The sequence below is a fragment of the Drosophila simulans genome, chromosome 2L (assembly GCF_016746395.2).
Source record: "Drosophila simulans strain w501 chromosome 2L, Prin_Dsim_3.1, whole genome shotgun sequence".
In the NCBI taxonomy this organism is placed as follows: Eukaryota; Metazoa; Arthropoda; class Insecta; order Diptera; family Drosophilidae; genus Drosophila; species Drosophila simulans.
This window is the reverse complement of record NC_052520.2, coordinates 2815749-2837532: the sequence shown is the minus strand read 5'-3', so window position 1 is coordinate 2837532 and position 21784 is coordinate 2815749. Positions and strand designations below refer to the sequence as shown.

Genomic DNA, 21784 nt, shown 5'->3' with positions numbered 1-21784 from the left:
AATATCCCAACCCACTTAATTCAGAATCCCATGTGCGTGGCGATCCCTAATCTCCCACTGAATCGCCGCAGTTTGATGCCTCTTGATAAGAAAACGAATCAAACCGGTTGCTGGCCAACTGACTGATGCCACCAAGATGCTGCCTGATTTTGGCTGATTGCCGTCTGGCTAAAACAAACGGCCAGCTGTCGGCAATCGGGAACCGATCGTCGCGGAGAACACAACGCTCGTGGAGAATGACGGCCAAGATGAAGTTGCGGTCCCAGCTGCATCTGCTCACTGGTTTCATGGCGGGATTCGTGCTGGCCTTCGTGCTGCTTCTCTACGTCTACGATGTCAGCAGGGTGACGCCTTGCTGGAGCAGCACCTCCACCATGTCCACGGCCACAACGGCTAGGATTGAGGATGATCCACCACCGCGCGTTCTGTGCATGGTGCTCACCTGTCCGGAGAACGTGCACAGCCTGGCCAGGAGTGTCTACGAGACCTGGGGCCAGCGCTGCAGCCGCCTGATCTTCGCTAGCAGCGAGGACTACGAGCCACTGGGCGTGGTCGGGGTGGTGGAGCCAGCTGGCGGTGGCTACGAGGATCTGTGGAACAAAACGCGCGAGGGATTCCGCCACGTTTGGGAGAACTACGCTGGCGACTACGATTGGTTCCTTAAGGCGGACGATGATACGTGAGTAAAGCTGGCGGAGATCGTTATGGATACATCTTTACTTACGTGTATGTCCACAGCTACGTGGTCATGGAGAATCTGCAGCACCTGCTCCGTGGCTTCGATCCGGATACGCCCGTCTTCTTTGGCTACAAGATGTCGCGATACAATGTGGTGAGTAATTCTACATAATCAGCATTAACTTCCGGATTTGGCTCGTAATTAATCGATAATGATTGCATCTCAAATTAGTTTTAGTACGATTTCGTGATCAGTGCTCGTGATTTATTTAATAAATGATCTAGTTGATCGCTGGCATTAGCTTCTAATTAACTGCTCATCTTTTCATGTTTTTGTCGCCCGCTTCTTTAGCTAATTTGAAATTCTAATTTTCGATTTTCAGTTTCGCTTTTTCGAAGCTGTTAAAATTATTTCTTCCGATCGAAGCCAAAATGCTCCCGGCGAAAAGAGTTTCTTACGGTCAATAAATTTTAATTAGTCTATAATTATTCAGAGCGAGTGAGCATATCATAATGATTTTCAACAGTTTTATAGCTATATCGCCTAATAATTATTTAGTTAGTTAATTAAATTGAACAAAAGGCGGTAATTAAAGCACTTTGAATTTGGGCGGAGTGCTTTTACGATATTTGCCGGAGAAATGTGCTAATCCCGGAATGGATCTCTTTGTTGGAAGAACCGGTCCCCTATTGTGAGTGTAATTTTCAAATATCCAATAGCGATTTATTGTGCATTGTCTGGCGGTAAACAAGCATTAAATCTATTATTGGTGCGATGATATCACGCCTAGCAGTTAACTTCTCTACTGGCCAAAAGCTTCTTGTCTTCTCTCGGCATTTTCCGTGCGCATAGATCAAGTGGAGGGAAATTAAATTCGCATTAACCATTAGCCATCCGAGCTGCAGTCTGCGCAGACTAATGGCAGTGACTCACCTGAGGTCATCGCGATCACCTGTCACGCATCTTTCACAGCCGCGCCTTTTGGGCAGCAAGCGCGGATTTACCTCGCCACTTGGCATTTCCAAGAGTTGAGCAAGCTCTTGGTGAGCCGAAGTACATCTGGACATCTGGGCTGAATAAATAAGTAAAGTCAATGGATGAGTTACTGAGGAGAGACTAAGATGTTAAAACGTTTTCTTTGTTTCAGCTTCTGCATCATCACACACATTTTGAATAGTTTATCTGACGGATTGATTATTCCTAATGCATCATAAATGTTTAATGATTGGTGATTGATTACAGTGATTATTTCGCACGACTCTGCTTATCATTATGTTTTATTTAAGTTTTGAATAGCGTTCGGATACCAAACCAATTAACATATTTTTATGCTCGCATGAATTATGCATCCACTACCAGGTTTTTTAAGATTTGGGGTATAATCGCTAATCGCTAAATCCGACGTAATCCCAAGTCATATGTGACAATTGAATTCAATACTTCACTTCCATTAATTTGAGAGCTTGGCTCGTTTACAAGTGAGTTTGATTCGTGTTTTGACACATCATTCCCAGCGACCTCCAAGACGGGATTAAGTTCCTCGTGAGTTCGTTGGTGTGGGTATGCTAAAAACCTCATGGCGTTACTAAAGTTTGGAAAAACATGGTCTTTCGGGCCTTTGAAGTAAATATTCATAGTTTAGCATAAGCGTTTTTTACGATATGGGAACGGGTTTGGTAATTTACCACTGGGCGGGTACCATTTCAAAATGACAATTTGTGATAATAGTGAATTTTGCTATTCTCTAGAGTTATATGTCCGGCGGAGCTTCGTACATTCTGAGTCGTGAGGCACTCCATAGATTTGCAACACAAGCCTATGAATCTGAGGTGATTTGCCCGCAGCCGAAAAAGATGGGCATCGAGGACTTTTACATGGGCATTTGTATGCAGAATGTGGGCGTCCACTTCGTCGACTCCACACAGGCTTTGGATGGAGACACGAAGCCAAAGTTTATGCCCCTGGATCTGGAGAACTACATGTCGGATGCGAATTACACCATTCCGGAGTGGCTGCGCCTCATGAGTCTAACTCGAGTTGAAACGGTGAGTCCTAAGATGATATCCAAACATGAAGACGCTGATGATATTTTATTTTAGGGCTTGGCATGCTGCTCCAACTACTCGGTGGCCTTTCATTATGCCAGTCGAGAACGCATGTTACTCTACGAGTTTCTAATCTATCATCTGAAAGTTTTAGATCCTAACCAGATTTCAGAACGCGGACACAGAAGTCGATTAACTATATCTGATTTAAAGAGCAGATTTCCACTGGAAGATAACTCCAATATAAAAGACTTGCTGCAAATGTCTGAGAAACCTGATAATTTCTAGATGCTTATTTGTGTTTTTTGGCTTAAGTTATTACGATTGTGATATGAACTAATGAATATATTTATGATATTTTTGTTAAACTATGATGTTTGTTTATATGGGGTTTATTAACTCGGTCCCGATCTCGGTATTAGAAGTATTTTTGGCCGCTTTCCCCATACAATGGGAACCACTGTGCAATGCCAAAACGCACTCAAAAAATAGAGCAGTAAAATCTTTTGCCTACTTTTAGGCATTTTGAAGAAAGCTTGTGCGATAAAAAATGGCCACAAAATAAACATAGTATCCGCCGTGTCAAATCAATCGTTTTTTACATTAGTTAATATGTCATTAAAGAATAGTGACTATGAAAACATATTCAATTAAGTTGGATAATTTTTATTATTTATTCTCTAAAATACATTTTAGTTCTTACTTTTCTAATTACAGAAACTAATTATCTTGGATGTAACCTTAAGTGCCCATAAAACGACAAGAATTTCTTTATACTCCACCTTGGTACTTGAAGTAATACGCTAATAAAATAATCTTTGTTTTGCATTTAAATAGCTGAATATTATTGGTTATTTTTTCGTTATTTATAGCAAATAAGGGTGTACCAAGCTCACCAGAGTGAATTTCACCTGCGTTTGATTAAAGATTCCGCAATTGGTATTAAGCGGATGGCACATGGTCCGTAATATATTTTTAAAATTTATTGCATTGACCTTGCGGGTATTGACTGCGGTATTTAACTAACACCTGCCAGCCAAACGTGGCAGCAAAATTGGCAGCAGCGGAGGGATTGGGCCTGGAAAATAAGGCCGAAACCCGGCAAGTAGCACATGGAAATCCTTCAATGGGGCCATTCTTGCATGAAGGGCTGACCGACTGAACTAGGCTCAGTTTTCATTACCAAAGTCAATGCCCCAGTCTCACCTTAAAGCCGCCTCACCTGCTTCACTTCACCTGCCAACACACATGAACTACATACATATGTTTGAATGTATGTATCTATGTGCTGTTGCGAAGCCAAAGTTAATTAAATCCAAAATCACGTACGCATGCGCGGTGTGTGTCAGTTGGCATTTCCACTCGGAATGCCTTCGGAGCAGATAGAGATGTACTTTTTAGAAGCCGGCTGCGAGACTACTTATGGTAAAATTGCATTAGAAACATCATTGGTGGGATGCGCCGAGCATGGCTCGTTAAGTACGAGATGCAAGTGAAAGGGAACTTGTTTCGCCGCGATCTTCTAGCAACATTGTGTGATTGGGTTTATAGTTAGACATGAGCTCAGTGTGTTAATGGGTTAACGCAAGCAATTGAACATAAATGCGAAAAGCGCTATTGAGGAAGCGAGTACGTATACTAATGCGATTGCGATTGCTCCAGCACTTGTGCAAACAGGGCGCTTAACTTCGAGAGCTGGGAGTGGGCCACAAGTGCACCTTGGTATCACACTTCAGTGCAGTGAGCCATGGATATGGCGATATGGGATGGGTTCTGGCTTGGAGCCAGCTCTGCGCACTCACTTCGAGCTTAATCGTTTGATACACTTATTCAAAGTGACTGTGGGAATGTTGAATGGGTTCTTAGCTCGTATTATGTTGCATATTTCGAATCTCGATTGCTTGTAATACTTTTTGCCACAAGTAAAACCATTTCAATGGCAAACTAGCACAAGCCCTTAGCGGGCAAATGGCTTGATAGTCCACTCTAGTGGCTGACTCAAGGAATCCAATTAGCGGAAAATGATTTAATTCATGAGACCTACCAACTCCGCACTGCAACTATTTGCTAACAAGCTAGGCTAACACGGCTACCAGTTGCAGCTACTAGTGACTAGTGACTAGTTAACTCAGCTTACTTATTTGCCCAAGCAGCACACAATGTATCAGCGCTCCAAAACGGCCGTCACACGGTGCGTATGCTTAATGCGTTTGGCTTAACTTTGACTTGCTCTTGCCGCAAATCCGAGTTTTCTGAGTGTTTCAATGGCGCGTGTTCCATTTTGTGGGCCAACACCAGCTTCGCAGCTTTTTGTTGCTGCTCTGGTTATTGTCACCTGTCCGATTATTATTATTATTATTACTATTTTTGTTTGGCCGCCTTGTGCGTTGGCCTGACCTTCGATCTCACTCGCTCTCGATTTGCAAGCCATTAAAATTGATATTTTTCGTAGCTGAAATTGAAATGGTATCGAAACCCAAACCCGAGCTGTAAGAAATCAATTACTTTGCTATGCGTAGCCGTGCCTTACTCATTGATACATATATATTTTTTTTGGTTGCTTTGGTTTTTTGTGCCGTGAAAGTTGTTAAACCATTTAACATCACTGTTGTTGGTGCTTTGAATTTGATTTTGCTGAGCAAGATAAATTAATTATTAATGTGGCTCGAATATTTGCAGGCCATTTCACATAAACACAGAAATTATTGCTCGTTTTTTTACCCTTCACTTTTGGTGGCCAAGACACATAGCCCAGGAATGCGATATCATTGTTGCTGTCTTCCACTTTTTTTTATTTATTTTTTTTTGATTGTGAGTTCTGTGTGCGTAAATTGTTGATCGAGAGCTTGTTTAGAACTCGTAATTGCTGTTGAGGCCGAGAGTGTTTTGGGCTTGGTAGTACCATTAAGGCCTCGAGTGGGTGCTCGAAACTTCGAGTCTGGACTCGGGACTGGACTATTTTTGGCACCACAATTCCCGGCTATAAACAGATTACACTAAATTGCGATTAAGCACCGAAATAATCATAGTGGTAAATATAGTTTCTAATTTTTTAGTACTTTTGACTATTACCTAACACTATTATTTCAGTTTATTGCACATTACTTGGTTGGTATTCTAATTTGGAATCGATAAATAGCCCACAGCTGCAGATACCAATCGAATTAACTTAGTCAACTTCAAATTGCCGCTTGGAAGGCCTCATCGCTAAAAAATCATTTACAAGTTGCCTCATTGCACGCACAGATAAATCACAACACTCGACGACAATCGGCAGCACATAGAAATTAATTAATTTAATTACTTATCCAACTGAATTGCTTTGGAGTTTCGAGTTCTCGACCTATGCTTGTGTGATTCCAATACATTTTTGCGATTTTTTTAATGACAATCGAGCATGAAACGTTCGAATCATTTTTTGTTCTTCGGCGCAACTCATTCAAAGTGCACTCAAAAGTTGGAAATGTGTATTTTTTTTTTTTGGTTTTTTGATTTTCCATGCGTGTCAAAAGTAAGCGTCGATCGTTCTCTTGCATTAATAAATATTTATAGATGCGCCCGTTCTGCTAAATACCTGGCTGCACTTGTTAAGCCCGGCTCGAATCGTAGATAAATAAGAATCTTAATTGATTTTAATGTGCACAGCTGCATTTGACGACTTCTGACTATTGACTGACATCCGAACAAAGATCGAAGAGGCTAGTATGGGGCCATGGAGGTAAGTGAGCTGTCTAGAATACTTGGCATAAAATATTGTCTCTGGACAATGGTTAAATGTTTCAGACCTCAATTATTGAATGATTGAGTATCTGGGAAACTTGAATGCTGCCCTATGTTTTTGTAATTTAAAGTAACCAGAATAATTAGGCACGTATGTTTGATGCAAAAATTCAATACCTGTTGTATAACTTCAAATTGGCTATGTTATTCATCATCCCATCATAGTAACGAATAGATATATTATAATTCAAGAAACTCCAGTTCCACTTAATATGAAGCCATCATATTAGTTGGATGGCACTGCGATTAGTATGCTAATTCAGAGTACTCAAAATGAGTTGGTTAATTCCAGGCGGTCCAAGAACCCACCGCTGGCATCTCCATCGCTCGCAGTGCAAACAGGAACTCTTCTCGCGCATGGGTGCCGGTTTTTACCACTCCATTAACCGCAAGAGCGGACAGCCGTTTGGGGATGGACTCTCTCTCTCGGCGGATCTCTACTCCACCTCCACCCGGTTGCAGTGCATCCGCCAGGCTGGGAAATTCCCGCTAGGCGGCGAGAGAAAGGGCGAGAGACACGGCAATGATTAATTCGACACGTCGTCATGTCGAATATGACGGAACCCATTTGGAGGCGGACATGGCCTGGGATCCAGTCCCACCACCCAGATCCCGAGAGCCGAGGCGAAATGGAGCAGCGGTTCGGGAGCCTCAAAGAGCGGGAGCGAGGACACACTGAGAAAAATGAACTAGTTCATAAATTTATGTCATAGATAGATACTTTGTTTTAGTTTTTTGGTAGAATAATTTTGAATTTTTTTAATGATTTTAATTATTTAGCTATGAATGGTTTTAAGTTGCTTACCTGCCTGCGGAATCGAACCCGGACCTTTCCAAGCATCCCACAAGTTGAACTAAGGCTGATGTATATTCTAAAACAAAAATTTGTGTAGATTTTTTCATTTGTTTTGAAAATGCTTTCACTCCTGTGGAATCAGATTCGCAACTTTACCAGCCTTATTTCCGGATTCGCATTATGTATTGTTCAAATTTCGTTTTCAGTGCATAACCGGTTCCATTGCGGACCGATTCGAGCTCCAACACGGAGGGTCCCCCGCACAGCTGGGCTCAGTTTCGAACGAACTCTTGGCCGCTGCGGACGTGTGTTGGAGCCCTCGATTGCGAGGCGGATTCGAATCGTGTGTGCTGTGTGTGCTGCTGGTGAGCGAGCGAACGCCGACGAGAGTGAATGTGAAACGGTGGAGGGCCGAAGCGCTGAAACGTGTCGCGCATGCGCCGTCTTCTTCACCGTTATCGTGGCTCTGTGTGCGGCTCTTTGTGGCTGTCGCCAGGCGAAATTGCTCAAATTGTTTGGAAAATAGTGCAAAAACGCGATAAGCATTGAACACCCACATGCGGAGATGATTGGATTGGATACTTTGTGTATAGTTTTTTTCGGCAGCTGCCCATCTCTTTTGCTCGCCCACAAGCGAACGATTCACCGATTCACCCTCTCTCTCGTCTGTGTGTGAGCGTGTGTGTGTGTGGTGCGTTTGTATTTGTTTTCTTCTTATTTTCGGGTCCCCTTTTGGAGTTCCGAGTCTTCTTTGTCCGTTGCTTCGTCGCCGTCTTGGCTTTGCTTACGTTTTCGTTCATGAATTTAAATTATTTTCGTGTTTAATTTTTTTGCTGATTTGCTGCTGCTTCTTCTTGCACAGCCTCCCATGCAACAAAAGCTGGGTTTTGCGCAATTTTGGCGACTGCAAAAACATTGGAGACCATCCACAAGACTAGGGCTACACAACTAGTGGACAAGAAGAACCAGCGAAACATAAACTTCTAATTACTTCAATTCCAGAATAATAACGAGAATTATAAGTGAGATAAATATATTTTCCAAACGAAGAAACGTTTTTTATTGACATTCATTCGAAATGCATTATCTTCGCATTCCCTAAGCTTGCCTTCGAAACAATAACAATTTCCTGCTATTTTAGTGATATTTTTAAATTGGCTAATTCTGGTTTTTGGATTGCGTCTTAGAAGCTGGTTGATCCATAGGAATTTCGGATTTATTCCATCTTTGCTCGAACTGCGGACAACAATTTCTGAAATTAGCCACAGAAATGTTTATTAATTAATGCGAAATGGCCGGGGGCGATGGCTAATGTTCGGAAAGCTAAAAGTTGTGGCTTCCAACTCTTGCCGCAATATAATTTTTCGTATTATACCGTAATTTCCAAGTGATTATGGCCGTTCAGTCTTCCACGCTTTCTGGACTTTCTCTCTCGCTCGCTCTTTGGATCTCTTTTATATATATATATGGGGATGTATATATATGTATTTTGGCCAGTGGATCGCCCACAATTTTAGCCGAGCACTTGGATCTGGCTTTTACCGCACAAAAAGTTTTCTCTGCGCGTCCATTTAATAATAGTTTCCAAACAAACTCCAAATTGCATTGGGCGGAAAAAAGTTAATGTAAAAATGGTAGAAGGTAGAAGGGAGAGGGTGTGGGGGTGGGCCTTATGACTTTGTTAGCTCTAGCACTCTGCAGTTGCTGTAATGTTAATTGTTTGCAGTTGTGCAATGGCATTTTATATGCTTTTTTGCCTTGCCTGGCACATATGCACACATGTATCTATGCTTTGTATCTTCAGTTTTCGGCTTCTTTCCGACCATTGTCGATTATGACTAATGGAATCTGGTCGTCGTTTGTCGGCTGCGGTTTGTAAGGCCGCAGAAGGTCAATTGCTCTGTGGGTAATTCCATTTGGGGCCGCCTCTTCGCCCTTTATTTGCTTTGCCATTTATTTTTGGCCATTCAGCACACTGCATTCGATAAATGCGATTTAATTCGTTCGCCTCACTCTGTGCAATCAATTTAATTGCTCGGCATTAACGAACCATTTCGCTATTTACTTTTGGCCCTCTGCGGTCAAGTCGATTTCGATTTTTATAATTTGACTACAAAATGCGGCTTAAAAGGGAATCAATGAGCTATTAAATAAGCTAGTTGTATATCAATTGGCATGTTCTGGTATTTTCCAAAAAAGCAAGTGACTATGACCGAAAAATTGCATAATAGATAACTTTATTAGGTTAATGGTAATTTAGTCGATCGTCAAGATTTTTAACGAGAATTGGAGTGAGTCGGTGTACGAAAAAATATGCAAACAAAGTGTGCGAATCTCCGCATGAATCATAGAGTTAAGAAGATCACTTCTCAAAGGAATCGATTGTTTTACTTCGCAGTGCATAATTGGAAAACCATGGAATCTCAGCCGAGTAGAATTTAAAGTGTGAACCAAATGTGATGAAACTCGAAATAATGCAAAATTAAGCCCATGCCCTCGAAGTCAATCCCAAACTCAAGTGTTGGTCTACCTAATTAGTTTAACAATACAAACGACCGAATTTCGTGCACCAAAATAGCAAACAAAGAATAGCATACGAAATAGAAGACATTGTTTGCAATCAATATGAGTGTTCCAAGTGCGCCCCATCAGAGGGCAGAAAGCAAAAATCGAACCAAGCTCCGGCTCCACTGGCCGGGGGCAACCTACGGAGGAGCCCTGCTGTTACTACTGATTAGTTACGGTCTGGATCTGGGCTCCGTGCATTGTTATGGTGAGTACCACTTCCCGATATCGTATGGTTATTCAATTCAATTAGGTCCATTTGCATAGACATGGATCGTGCCATTGGCGAGCTTTGTTTAGCCTGGGAATGGATCATATGCACAGATCATCAGTTTTATCACCCCAGTTCGGTTTATTGGTTTTATATTGGTTTTAAATCCCATAATTGGGCTTAGTTTCAAAGTGGAATTGTCCAGATTTACTCGATGACTCGCACTCATGACTTAAATGCAATTGCTGCATGGCGATTTATGTGCTGTTAGCGAAATAACGACTCAAAGGCAAATAAACCCATCATATTTGAACTCCGTAAATACTACCTGGTCCACATTGACGTCATCCCATAGACGCCTTGCATCCGAATCGCCAGACGTGCCAAGATCTCGTGGCTTCAAAATGACCGATTAGATCCCGCCACAAGCAATTTATTATGCATAAAAAAGTGTTTGTATGTATTATACGCACACTGTGAGAAATTGTTCTCGGGTTTCCTAACCCAAGTTAATAGTATCTGAGTGCTAGAAATTGGTCTCACATATATTATACTTCATTATTGTTGCACTTGGTACTTAAAACATCATATCTTATTCTCGCCTGAGAAGTTCAGATGCATTTTCGAGCTATAAATCCGCTCAGTATATTCTATAGATTCCACGATGTCTGACGATACTGGTCACGTCCCACCTGTGGATATGCAGTGGCTAGGGGGCGTGGCACGACACTCGATGCGAGTCAAATGTCAACGCACGATCAACTGGCTTCCTCTCGATTTAGCATTTGTATCTCATTTCTCACCCCGACATACATTGTTTTGCTGGCTCTGCCATTTCGCTTATGCATTGATTTACGATCGACCAAACGATTTTGTAATTTTGTTTTGAAATATTTAGCGTAATGAAATTACTGCAAACAAACGTGAAATGTATCCCATTGTGCTGGCCAGCCACGCCCCCCGCGGTGCGCCCTCTTCCTGGTCGAAAGATCGACGGCTTTCGGATCTCGGATTTTGGATCTCCGATCGCAGCAGGTGGCTTTTGGGGAAGTCGGTCGATTAATTCGACCCGCCAAATAATTTGTTTCATTTTGTTTCCTTCCATCAAATTTATTAGCATTCGCGAAGGCCTATTGTTGCCTCAGTTTCGATTGATTATTTTGAATTTGCTATATCAAATTAACAAAAAAGGTATAAATGCACAATAAAAAGTGATGCTAAAGAGTTCGAGCTCTTCAATTGCTTAAAAATATACTTCGTTAACTGAAATGATTATAATGTAGTTTCCCGTGTCGCACCAAAATCACCTTGCCCATTTAGCACACTTCAAGAACATTTCTTCAGAATCAAAACCATCAATTAAGTTGTGAATAAATCCCCCATTTATTAAAATCCCTCGTTTGGTATTGATCATCATTTGGACTTTTGAATTGAGTGCTTATTCATACATATTAGCAAAAATGACCAATACTAGAGTTCTTAATTAGGCAAATGGTATTTTGATTAACGAAAAAGCAAGCCAGTCAGTCAACTGAATCATTAACATCATGTAAACTGAACTGATCGTATATGTTAGGCAAGTGTTTCAATAGAACTTCGATTTGGGAATGACTGCATTCTTTGCGAAGCGCAACTCTTAATTAAGCCGCTGGAGATAAAATAAATTCTTTGGCATTCATTAGTACTGATGTTAAGCGGGGCGAGAACTCGCCCGGGAATGTAAAATTAAATTAAGTCATGTGCGCATTTTTATATGCCTTCCAATTTGGCAACCAATTAACAGCTAACAAATAGATGTCACTGTCTACATTCACTATTTTTTTTAAAGCCATAATAAGTCATAGTTTTGAGCAACTTGTTTGAAACCGAAAGCGAAAGTTTTCAGATTTTGGACTCTGTTCGCGAATTGAACATCTAAGAACAAAGTCTTGATAATAAACGTTTTTTCCATTTCCATAATAGTACGTTAGAAATCATGAGGCGTAGAAATAGTATTCAAGTAGGCGTGTTAACTGACTGAAAAGTATAAGCTAAAATAACTAATGAAGAGAAAGCGAATTGCTAGTCGATTGTTCAACATTTTCCTCTTGGCGGTTCTGTGCTATCTGATATTGACTTCCCTTTCTGATCGGAATAAAACGATTGACATAAGCGAAGTGCCCCAGATCTACATCAATGAGGAAGATGAACTCTTTGTCAACACCACGGGATGTCGAATAAGTGCGACGAAACCACTTTCGCTTTACGCCCTGTCCTTCATGGAGCCCATTGAACCCGTTTTATGTAGAATGGAGCAGCTGATGGTCGCCGAGACAATTGGAGACAGGAATTACTTGGTGCGCAACATATCGAGGCATGGGATTCTCTCATGGAGGCAAGTCTCCTGCATTTATCGGGAGTTTGTGAGGGTCGATGACGCACACAACAAGTACATATCCCTGAAGTTTTTCAAGCTTACCGATCGAACGAGATACCTTGAGGTAGGTACTGGTCTGCAACACATTCGTACTTGGTGCTGGGTGGACTTTGGCAGGATCATATTCCACGACGTTCTGTACTTCCTGCCACCACTGCCCCAGGCTACGAACAGATCAACAGAACTTCAGAAGCGAAAGCTGTCCGTGATGATCCTGGGAGTAGATTCTATCTCGCACATGCACTACATGCGATACTTTCACCGCGTGGCCGACTTCATCGAGCACCTGCCGCACACCGAATTCTGGGGCTATAATCGCGTCGCCTTGAACACCTATCCCAACTTGATCCCTCTGGTAAGCGGACTTAGTGTTTCGGAGATGGAGGAGTCTTGCTACAAGGACGAATTGAACTTTGACAAATGTAACTTCTTGTGGAATGAATTCAAGAGGGCGGGATACAGGACCATCTTTGCAGAGGACACGGATACCGCCGGGCTGTTTATCTACAGAAAGAGGGGCTTCCAGAAGCAGCCCACCGATATTTACATGCGACCTCTGATGACTGAAATCGAATCTCATTCGATATACCGCACCACATTCGATCTAAAGTGCACGGGTCATCGTCTCTATGGAGAGTTTTACTATGATTTCGTCTCCAGGCTGATTCCGCACATGGAACGCCAGTTATTTTTCTCATTTCTGTGGAATATGCACGGCATACACGACGTCTTTCCATTTGCCAAGTTTGTGGATAAGGATTACCTGAGTATTTTGACCAGGCTACACGAAAAGGGAGTAATGGAGAACACGTTGATCCTGTTTATGGGTGATCATGGCCTGAGATTTGATACATTCGCCCGAACTGCCCCCGGACAACATGAAATGTCGCAGCCCCTATTGATCGCCATTTATCCCGAATGGCTGAAAAGGAGATTTCCGCTCGCCATGTCGAATTTCGAACGAAACGCCAGAAGTCTCATTACCACATTCGATCTGCACGAAACCCTCAAAGATGTTATCCATCTTGATCGGCTGACCGATGCCAATGTGAGGAATAGAACGCTTTATTTGACGAACGAGCGCGGAATCAGTCTGTTTTTACCCATTCCTCAGAGCCGAAATTGTAAAACCGCCGAGATAAAGCAACACTACTGCCTCTGCAACGAACTGAAATCGGTATCCACCCACGAAAGTGCCATTCAAGAGGCTGCCAGTTTCGCAGTGGACAGGATCAACGAGCTCATCAAGCCATATCCTCAGTGTAAGGTTCTAAGCTTGCAGTCAGTTCGCTCTGCCTACCGCGCCAAAAGTAGTACCTACCGAGGAAACTACAGGGTGTCCCAGGTTATGGTCCGCCTGAAAACGACGCCCGGGGATGGAAACTTCGATGCCACCGTTCTCATAACCATGTTCAATGGGGAAAAGACGGATATGAAGCTGGGAGGTCCTGTGACCAGGACAGACAGATACGCCGATCAGGCGTACTGCGTTCAAAACTATCGCATTGAAATGTACTGCTATTGCTTATGATCGACTAATTATAAATTGTAAAAAGAAATTTGATGTTTTATTTAACTAGGTTACTTTTCACAAATTCGATACTAGTTCACTTAGAGCTTTAACTTTCGGTAGATTACAATTAGTATGTTACTCTGCATGTGTTTTCCAAAAACTAATTATGCAATGCCACGTGAAAAAAATCAGCGTCTTTTGTTTAAACGCCAAGAGTCACGCACGAAGCGAGATGAAAGTGAATTTTGCGACGTACCGGACTCGCATGAATCAAAAGACTTAGAAAACGAACGCGAAACAGCTGACGAAATTGAAGAGAGACTCACAGAAAGTACAATGCGACAATTGATGGCGCCGACAGAGTTGGGCACAAAAACCAGTAGTTTTTATATAGTATGTGAATATCTAGTTTTTTTTAGGGGAATCCGTGATGTCGTGCATGTTTTTACAAAAAAAAAAAAGAAAATAAATAACAGCAGCTTATGTGTGGAAGCTTTTTTAGCGTGCAGGTGTTGGTTAGTGATTCTTTTTTTGTATTTTACCAACATTCCGTTCGCCGCCAACGCATAGTGTTTGTGTACATATAGTTTTATATATATATAAGCATATATAGCTGATCGGAGTCAGCTGAGGCTTCCTCTCTCTGAGTCTCCTCAGCTGGCTACGTTTTTGGTTAACCGGATCTGATTCTGTTTGCCATCTCAGACCTGGAAATTAATGCTGTTTGTTGCCTTCGCTGTTGCTAGCGTGCCATTCATCACTCACTCACTCAGTGGCTCTCGAAAATGGTACGAAATATATTCATGACTTGTAGCTGTAGCTGTAGCTGCCAACGTCATATACATCTGCCATGGTTTGCTCACGACGAAGACGGCGAACCCACGAATTCGGCAAACAAACCATCTTTTTCTGTCCAGAACGGGGAGTTATGGTCGAATTCAAAAAGTTGACGCCGTAACAGAAGCTGTATTAAAAACAATAGAACAAATAAACTGGTTTAAATGTCTGTTGCGGGTATTCCATCTAAACACTTTTTAGAATGTTGGGCATGTTTTCTTTTTGGGCTGCGGGCATTGGCTTGTTAACTTGAAAACTGGTTTCTCGTAAATCTTCCCCATCCCCCTCACAATTGTTCGCAAATAAACCATAATTATAACGTTTAGCGTCAGAACAATTACGCCTTGCAGATTTTTATCACTTAAAGGTGTCTTCTGTTTAACAAATATTTATTTTACAACTTGTGTGCTTTTTTTCTTCTGTGAATCATGCATAAAGTCGGCATTAAAAAGGTGGAATTATTAATTGCGCTTGGCAAAATAAAAAGGTGCGATTAATTGGGGTTTGTTTATTGTGTTTGCGGATTTGAATAGTATACTTTAATGACATCCCTCAAGTGTGAAAACTATACCCTACTTAGACCCGAATTTATTCATTAAATGTCATTTTCCTAATTGCCGAACACAGATAGGAATTCTTTACAAATGTCCGGGTGTGTCCGGGCGATTAGTCGAATTCGATTAAAATTCACGCGATATTGTGTTGTAATTAGTTTTTATGATGACAAGTCGAATGTAGATAATTCCTCAAAATTGCTCAGCAACTTGTTAGAACCGTTAGATTGTTGAAATCTATGCAAATTGGCGCCATTCCTTACGTCCAGCCACTTGTGCCATTGGGTGCGATTCAATCTCCGCCATCTAAACCTCAAGTCAATCAATTTTCCAGTCAATTAAAAACCAAACTAAGTCAACCAAAAACAGTGTCTAATATCACAATCTACAATTTATCGGATCACTTTGACTTTGCTGAAAACCGGCTACTGTCCGCAGACAAGTTTATGCGTAAATTATTTATCTAATATGAAGTGAACATTTAAGGCATTCTCACATCTAAACTAGCTCAAATTAATGCGTCACTTACGCGCATAAAACCGAATTAAATTACGCAAATAAATGCAAAATTATTAGAAAAGTCGTAACACCTTGGTTTTATTACTGACAACAGCGAATTGCTGTGAATAAGATATGTAGGTTAAGGTGTTGTTTAAATTTTGGAAGTACATACTATTACTTTGCTGAATGTTCTGTTATCCGCTTGAAAGTTAATTAAACTTAATAATTTAGATCCATGGCGGTGACCTCAGATATGGTTTTAATAGGTAATAAACGAGAACGACTCCGTAGAACAGTTCCCACACTCAAATAGATTAAATGTAATTGCTCTAAGGCAGTAAACTTTAACATGTGTCACCTGCGTTCCTATCTTTCAGAGAAAATGTATAGTCAGACCGAGAAACAGCGCTACGACGGCTGGTACAATAACCTGGCCCATCCCGACTGGGGATCCGTGGGTAAGTGGACAGACTGGAATTTCCGCCAGGCCGTTGACAACTTTCGAAAAAGGGTGAATTGAGCCGATTACGCCGGTAATTAGAATCAGTTAGTTGTGAGCTTGGCCTGGATTTGCATATCGATCGGATTGCAATTACCATATTGGCCAGCTGTGTGAAGGCTAACCCTTGCCCCTCCCATTGTTTTCCAGATAGCCACCTGGTGCGCAAGGCGCCGCCCTCCTATTCGGATGGGGTTTACGCAATGGCAGGTGCCAACCGGCCCTCGACCCGCAGGCTCAGCCGGCTGTTTATGCGCGGAAAGGACGGCCTGGGTTCAAAGTTCAACCGGACCGCACTGCTGGCCTTCTTCGGCCAGCTGGTGGCCAACGAGATAGTGATGGCCTCGGAGTCAGGCTGCCCCATCGAGATGCACCGCATCGAGATCGAGAAGTGCGACGAGATGTACGACCGGGAGTGCCGTGGCGACAAGTACATACCCTTCCATCGGGCGGCCTACGATCGGGATACCGGGCAGAGCCCGAATGCGCCGAGGGAGCAGGTGGGTTACGGTACCATCGGATGGGTCTAACCACCACTACTGAAATCATACTCCGCAGATAAATCAAATGACTGCTTGGATTGATGGCAGTTTCATTTACAGCACCTCCGAGGCCTGGCTCAATGCCATGCGCTCCTTCCACAATGGCACCCTGCTCACCGAGAAGGACGGGAAGCTTCCGGTGCGGAACACCATGCGGGTGCCGCTCTTCAACAATCCGGTGCCGAGTGTCATGAAGATGCTCAGTCCGGAGCGCCTGTTCCGTAAGTATTGTCAGTTATAGTAACAGTGCCACGTAAAATATCTCTATTTGTTTTCAGTTCTTGGCGATCCTCGCACCAATCAGAACCCCGCGATCCTCTCCTTCGCCATCCTCTTCCTGCGCTGGCACAACACCCTGGCCCAGCGAATCAAGCGGGTGCATCCGGATTGGAGCGATGAGGATATCTATCAGCGGGCACGCCACACGGTGATTGCCAGTCTGCAGAATGTGATAGTCTACGAGTACCTGCCCGCCTTCCTGGGCACCTCGTTGCCACCCTACGATGGCTACAAGCAGGACATACATCCTGGCATTGGCCACATCTTCCAGGCGGCTGCCTTTCGATTTGGCCACACGATGATCCCGCCGGGAATTTACAGGCGGGATGGTCAGTGCAACTTTAAGGAAACGCCCATGGGTTACCCGGCGGTCCGACTCTGCTCCACTTGGTGGGACTCTAGCGTGAGTTCGAGTTTCTTTCAATAAGATATTATTTGTTAAAGACTCTATTTATCAGGGATTCTTTGCCGACACCAGCGTGGAGGAGGTACTGATGGGCCTGGCTTCGCAGATATCCGAACGTGAGGATCCGGTTCTCTGCTCAGATGTGCGGGACAAACTGTTCGGACCCATGGAATTCACACGACGGGATCTGGGTGCTCTCAACATAATGCGGGGTCGGGACAATGGACTACCTGACTACAATACCGCGAGGGAGTCCTATGGACTGAAAAGGCACAAGACCTGGACGGATATCAATCCTCCGTTGTTCGAAACGCAGCCAGAGCTCTTGGAGTAAGTACAAATCGGTTTGAAGCATTTCATTTAATTTAACCACCAATCTTCTCTAGCATGCTGAAGGAGGCGTACGATAACCAGCTGGATGATGTGGATGTCTATGTGGGTGGTATGCTGGAGTCCTACGGTCAGCCGGGCGAGTTCTTTACGGCCGTAATCAAGGAGCAGTTCCAGCGACTGCGAGATGCCGATCGATTTTGGTTCGAGAACGAGCGCAACGGCATATTTACTCCCGAGGAGATCGCCGAGCTGCGCAAGATCACCCTTTGGGACATCATAGTGAACAGCACGGATGTGAAGGAGGAGGAGATCCAAAAGGATGTGTTCATGTGGCGCACTGGGGATCCCTGTCCGCAGCCAATGCAGCTGAATGCCACCGAACTGGAGCCGTGCACTTACTTGGAGGGCTACGACTACTTCTCCGGCTCGGAGCTGATGTTCATCTACGTGTGCGTCTTCCTTGGATTTGTGCCCATCTTGTGCGCCGGAGCCGGATACTGTGTGGTCAAGCTGCAGAACAGCAAGCGCCGTCGGCTGAAGATCCGTCAGGAGGCACTGAGGGCACCGCAGCACAAGGGATCCGTGGACAAGATGCTGGCCAGGGAGTGGCTGCACGCCAACCACAAGAGACTGGTCACGGTCAAATTCGGGCCAGAGGCGGCCATCTACACGGTGGATAGGAAGGGTGAGAAGCTGCGCACCTTTAGTTTGAAGCACATCGACGTGGTCAGTGTGGAGGAGTCGGCCACGAATCACATCAAGAAGAAACCTTACATCCTGCTGCGTGTGCCCAGCGATCATGATCTGGTGCTCGAGCTGGAATCTTACGGAGCACGCAGGAAGTTTGTAAAGAAGCTAGAGGATTTCTTACTGCTCCACAAGAAGGAGATGACTTTGATGGAGGTCAACAGGGACATAATGTTGGCGAGGGCGGAGACACGTGAGCGGCGCCAAAAGCGACTGGAGTATTTCTTCCGGGAGGCTTACGCCCTGACCTTTGGCCTGAGACCCGGAGAACGACGAAGGCGTTCCGACGCCTCCAGTGATGGCGAGGTAATGACCGTGATGCGGACCAGTCTGTCCAAGGCGGAATTCGCCGCCGCTCTGGGCATGAAGCCCAACGACATGTTTGTTCGCAAGATGTTCAACATTGTGGACAAGGATCAGGATGGCAGGATTAGCTTCCAGGAGTTCCTGGAGACCGTAGTCCTCTTCTCTCGTGGCAAAACGGACGACAAGCTGCGTATAATCTTTGATATGTGTGATAATGATCGGAATGGAGTCATCGACAAGGGCGAACTGAGCGAGATGATGCGATCGCTGGTGGAGATTGCGAGGACGACGAGCCTGGGTGACGACCAGGTCACGGAATTGATCGATGGCATGTTCCAGGATGTGGGGCTCGAGCACAAGAACCATCTGACCTACCAGGACTTCAAACTGATGATGAAGGAGTACAAGGGTGACTTTGTGGCCATCGGACTGGACTGCAAGGGAGCCAAGCAGAACTTCCTGGACACCTCGACGAACGTGGCCCGGATGACTTCTTTCAACATCGAGCCAATGCAGGACAAGCCACGTCACTGGTTGCTGGCCAAATGGGATGCCTACATCACGTTCCTCGAGGAGAACCGGCAGAACATATTCTATTTGTTCCTCTTCTATGTGGTCACCATAGTTCTGTTCGTTGAGCGCTTTATCCACTACTCGTTCATGGCGGAGCACACCGATCTGCGGCACATCATGGGCGTGGGCATTGCCATCACCAGGGGATCCGCCGCATCGCTGTCCTTCTGCTACTCCCTGCTGCTGCTGACCATGTCCCGGAATCTGATCACCAAGCTGAAGGAGTTCCCCATCCAGCAGTACATTCCTCTGGACTCGCACATACAGTTCCACAAGATTGCCGCCTGCACGGCGCTCTTCTTTTCCGTGCTGCACACGGTGGGTCACATTGTGAACTTCTATCACGTGTCCACCCAATCGCACGAGAACCTGCGCTGCCTGACGCGCGAGGTGCACTTCGCATCCGACTACAAGCCGGATATCACCTTCTGGCTCTTCCAGACGGTCACCGGCACCACAGGCGTCATGCTGTTCATCATCATGTGCATCATCTTCGTGTTCGCCCATCCTACGATCCGCAAGAAGGCCTACAACTTCTTCTGGAACATGCACACCCTGTACATCGGATTGTATCTTCTGAGTCTGATCCACGGACTGGCCCGACTGACCGGACCACCACGGTTCTGGATGTTCTTCCTGGGCCCCGGAATCGTATACACGCTGGACAAGATCGTCTCGCTGCGCACCAAGTACATGGCGCTGGACGTGATAGACACGGATCTGCTGCCATCCGACGTGATCAAGATCAAGTTCTATCGGCCACCGAATCTAAAGTACCTGTCTGGCCAATGGGTGCGGTTGTCCTGTACCGCCTTCCGGCCGCACGAGATGCACAGCTTCACGCTGACCTCGGCGCCGCACGAGAACTTCCTCAGCTGCCACATCAAGGCCCAAGGTCCATGGACGTGGAAGCTGCGCAATTACTTCGATCCCTGCAACTACAATCCGGAGGACCAGCCCAAGATCCGCATCGAGGGACCATTCGGTGGTGGCAACCAGGACTGGTACAAGTTCGAGGTGGCTGTGATGGTGGGTGGCGGCATCGGGGTCACTCCCTACGCCTCCATCCTCAACGACCTGGTCTTCGGCACCAGTACCAATCGATACTCGGGCGTGGCCTGCAAGAAGGTGTACTTCCTGTGGATCTGCCCTTCGCACAAGCACTTTGAGTGGTTCATCGACGTCCTGCGCGATGTGGAGAAGAAGGATGTGACCAACGTGCTGGAGATACACATATTCATCACGCAGTTCTTCCACAAGTTCGATCTGCGAACAACAATGCTGGTATGTGCCAACACACATTAGAGTGATTGAAGTATTAACTTAATGAATTATTCTTGCTTTCAGTACATCTGTGAGAACCACTTCCAGCGACTGTCGAAGACCTCGATTTTCACGGGTCTCAAGGCGGTGAATCACTTTGGTCGCCCAGATATGTCCAGCTTCTTGAAGTTCGTGCAAAAGAAGCACTCATACGTGAGTACTTGGGCTTTTGCTTTCCTCTGAAAGAAAGCACATTGAAAACATTTGATTCCAGGTCTCCAAGATAGGAGTCTTCTCCTGCGGTCCTCGTCCGCTGACCAAGAGCGTGATGTCTGCCTGTGATGAAGTGAACAAGACGCGCAAGCTGCCCTATTTCATTCACCACTTCGAGAACTTTGGATAGGTGTGCTCTGTTGGCTGTATCCAATCTTTCACCCGCCAGCCTCACTGTCTTCCCCCTGCGTGTGTATTCCCCTCAACGAAAGCGAATTCTATCCGTAAGATTCATTCATTAGTTTTAGCGAATTCGGCTGCTCAAACATACAACTTAAATCTTCCTTAATCGTAGGCTAATCGTACAATCATAATTTAGTCAAGTTTTGCTTAGTGCGTTAAGAAAATGTATCCCATTGTAACAAAATCACTGCAATCATAGCAAGAACAACAAAAAGGCCTCTACTTATATATGTGTATGTATGTATATGTGTATTTATTGAAAATATGATTTGTTATCAGTTTTTGTAAACCGTTCACATTATTTATTAAAAATTTACAATTATCTTTATACATGAAAACGAAACTGTGTTTAATGTGGGGGTTAAAAACTATATTTCAAATTTCTTATAGATTGGCGCCATCAAGCAGTTGCAAGCAGTTGCGCTTTTAACACTTAAAGTACTAGACTTTATTTACCACCCCATTTTGCCGTCATGTGCGCAG

At 44.3% G+C, this 21784-nt stretch overlaps 3 protein-coding genes and 1 long non-coding RNA gene across 10 annotated transcripts; 3 read left to right on the top strand and 1 right to left on the bottom strand.

Moving 5' to 3' along the window:
- The first annotated feature begins 4 nt into the window (after nt 1-4).
- LOC6730777 (glycoprotein-N-acetylgalactosamine 3-beta-galactosyltransferase 1) lies at nt 5-3095 on the top strand. 2 transcript variants are annotated; one of them, XM_002077909.3, is made up of 4 exons: nt 5-679; nt 739-832; nt 2428-2724; nt 2779-3095. In XM_002077909.3, exons 1-4 carry the CDS (start codon nt 126-128, stop codon nt 3010-3012), a joined length of 1179 nt encoding a protein of 392 aa, XP_002077945.2. In that variant the 5' UTR covers nt 5-125; the 3' UTR covers nt 3013-3095. The 2 variants fall into 2 exon arrangements, with proteins under 2 accessions (XP_002077945.2, XP_039149625.1); XM_039293691.2 differs by lacking the exons at nt 2428-2724; nt 2779-3095 and adding an exon at nt 1062-2065.
- On the bottom strand, nt 1672-16476 carry LOC120284798. Of its 2 annotated transcripts, none has more exons than XR_005544042.2 (4): nt 16070-16476; nt 14771-14969; nt 14548-14712; nt 1672-1751 (listed from the first exon to the last, which is right to left on the bottom strand). It is a non-coding gene; the product is annotated as an uncharacterized LOC120284798 (long non-coding RNA). The 2 variants fall into 2 exon arrangements; XR_006542203.1 differs by having other exon boundaries at nt 14775-14969.
- LOC6730775 (dual oxidase) lies at nt 7548-21639 on the top strand. 5 transcript variants are annotated; one of them, XM_016179123.3, is made up of 10 exons: nt 7548-7665; nt 9699-10073; nt 16275-16355; nt 16547-16896; nt 16955-17159; nt 17217-17620; nt 17676-17953; nt 18010-20866; nt 20930-21058; nt 21120-21639. In XM_016179123.3, the coding sequence occupies exons 2-10, from the start codon at nt 9926-9928 to the stop codon at nt 21246-21248; spliced, it is 4581 nt and encodes a 1526-aa protein (XP_016023193.1). In that variant the 5' UTR covers nt 7548-7665; nt 9699-9925; the 3' UTR covers nt 21249-21639. The 5 variants fall into 5 exon arrangements, with proteins under 5 accessions (XP_016023193.1, XP_044779865.1, XP_044779866.1 ...); XM_044923930.1 differs by having other exon boundaries at nt 7573-7652; XM_044923931.1 differs by lacking the exon at nt 7548-7665 and adding an exon at nt 7700-7887.
- On the top strand, nt 11864-14052 carry LOC6730776. The gene has a single exon (XM_002077908.4). It carries the CDS (start codon nt 12119-12121, stop codon nt 14021-14023), a length of 1905 nt encoding a protein of 634 aa, XP_002077944.1. The 5' UTR covers nt 11864-12118; the 3' UTR covers nt 14024-14052.
- Nucleotides 21640-21784: the final 145 nt, after the last annotated feature.

What these genes read in the sequence shown, in the direction of transcription:
- LOC6730777 (XM_002077909.3), top strand. Translation starts at nt 126, where the DNA reads ATGCCACCAAGATGCTGCCTGATTTTGGCTGATTGCCGTCTGGCTAAA. An exon ending in CTTAAGGCGGACGATGATAC is followed by an intron (nt 680 to 738) that starts GTGAGTAAAGCT and finishes GTATGTCCACAG; the next exon opens with CTACGTGGTCATGGAGAATC. An exon ending in AGATGTCGCGATACAATGTG is followed by an intron (nt 833 to 2,427) that starts GTGAGTAATTCT and finishes GCTATTCTCTAG; the next exon opens with AGTTATATGTCCGGCGGAGC.
- LOC6730776 (XM_002077908.4), top strand. Translation starts at nt 12,119, where the DNA reads ATGAAGAGAAAGCGAATTGCTAGTCGATTGTTCAACATTTTCCTCTTG.
- LOC6730775 (XM_016179123.3), top strand. Translation starts at nt 9,926, where the DNA reads ATGAGTGTTCCAAGTGCGCCCCATCAGAGGGCAGAAAGCAAAAATCGA. An exon ending in CGAATGCGCCGAGGGAGCAG is followed by an intron (nt 16,897 to 16,954) that starts GTGGGTTACGGT and finishes CATACTCCGCAG; the next exon opens with ATAAATCAAATGACTGCTTG. An exon ending in ACGCAGCCAGAGCTCTTGGA is followed by an intron (nt 17,954 to 18,009) that starts GTAAGTACAAAT and finishes AATCTTCTCTAG; the next exon opens with CATGCTGAAGGAGGCGTACG.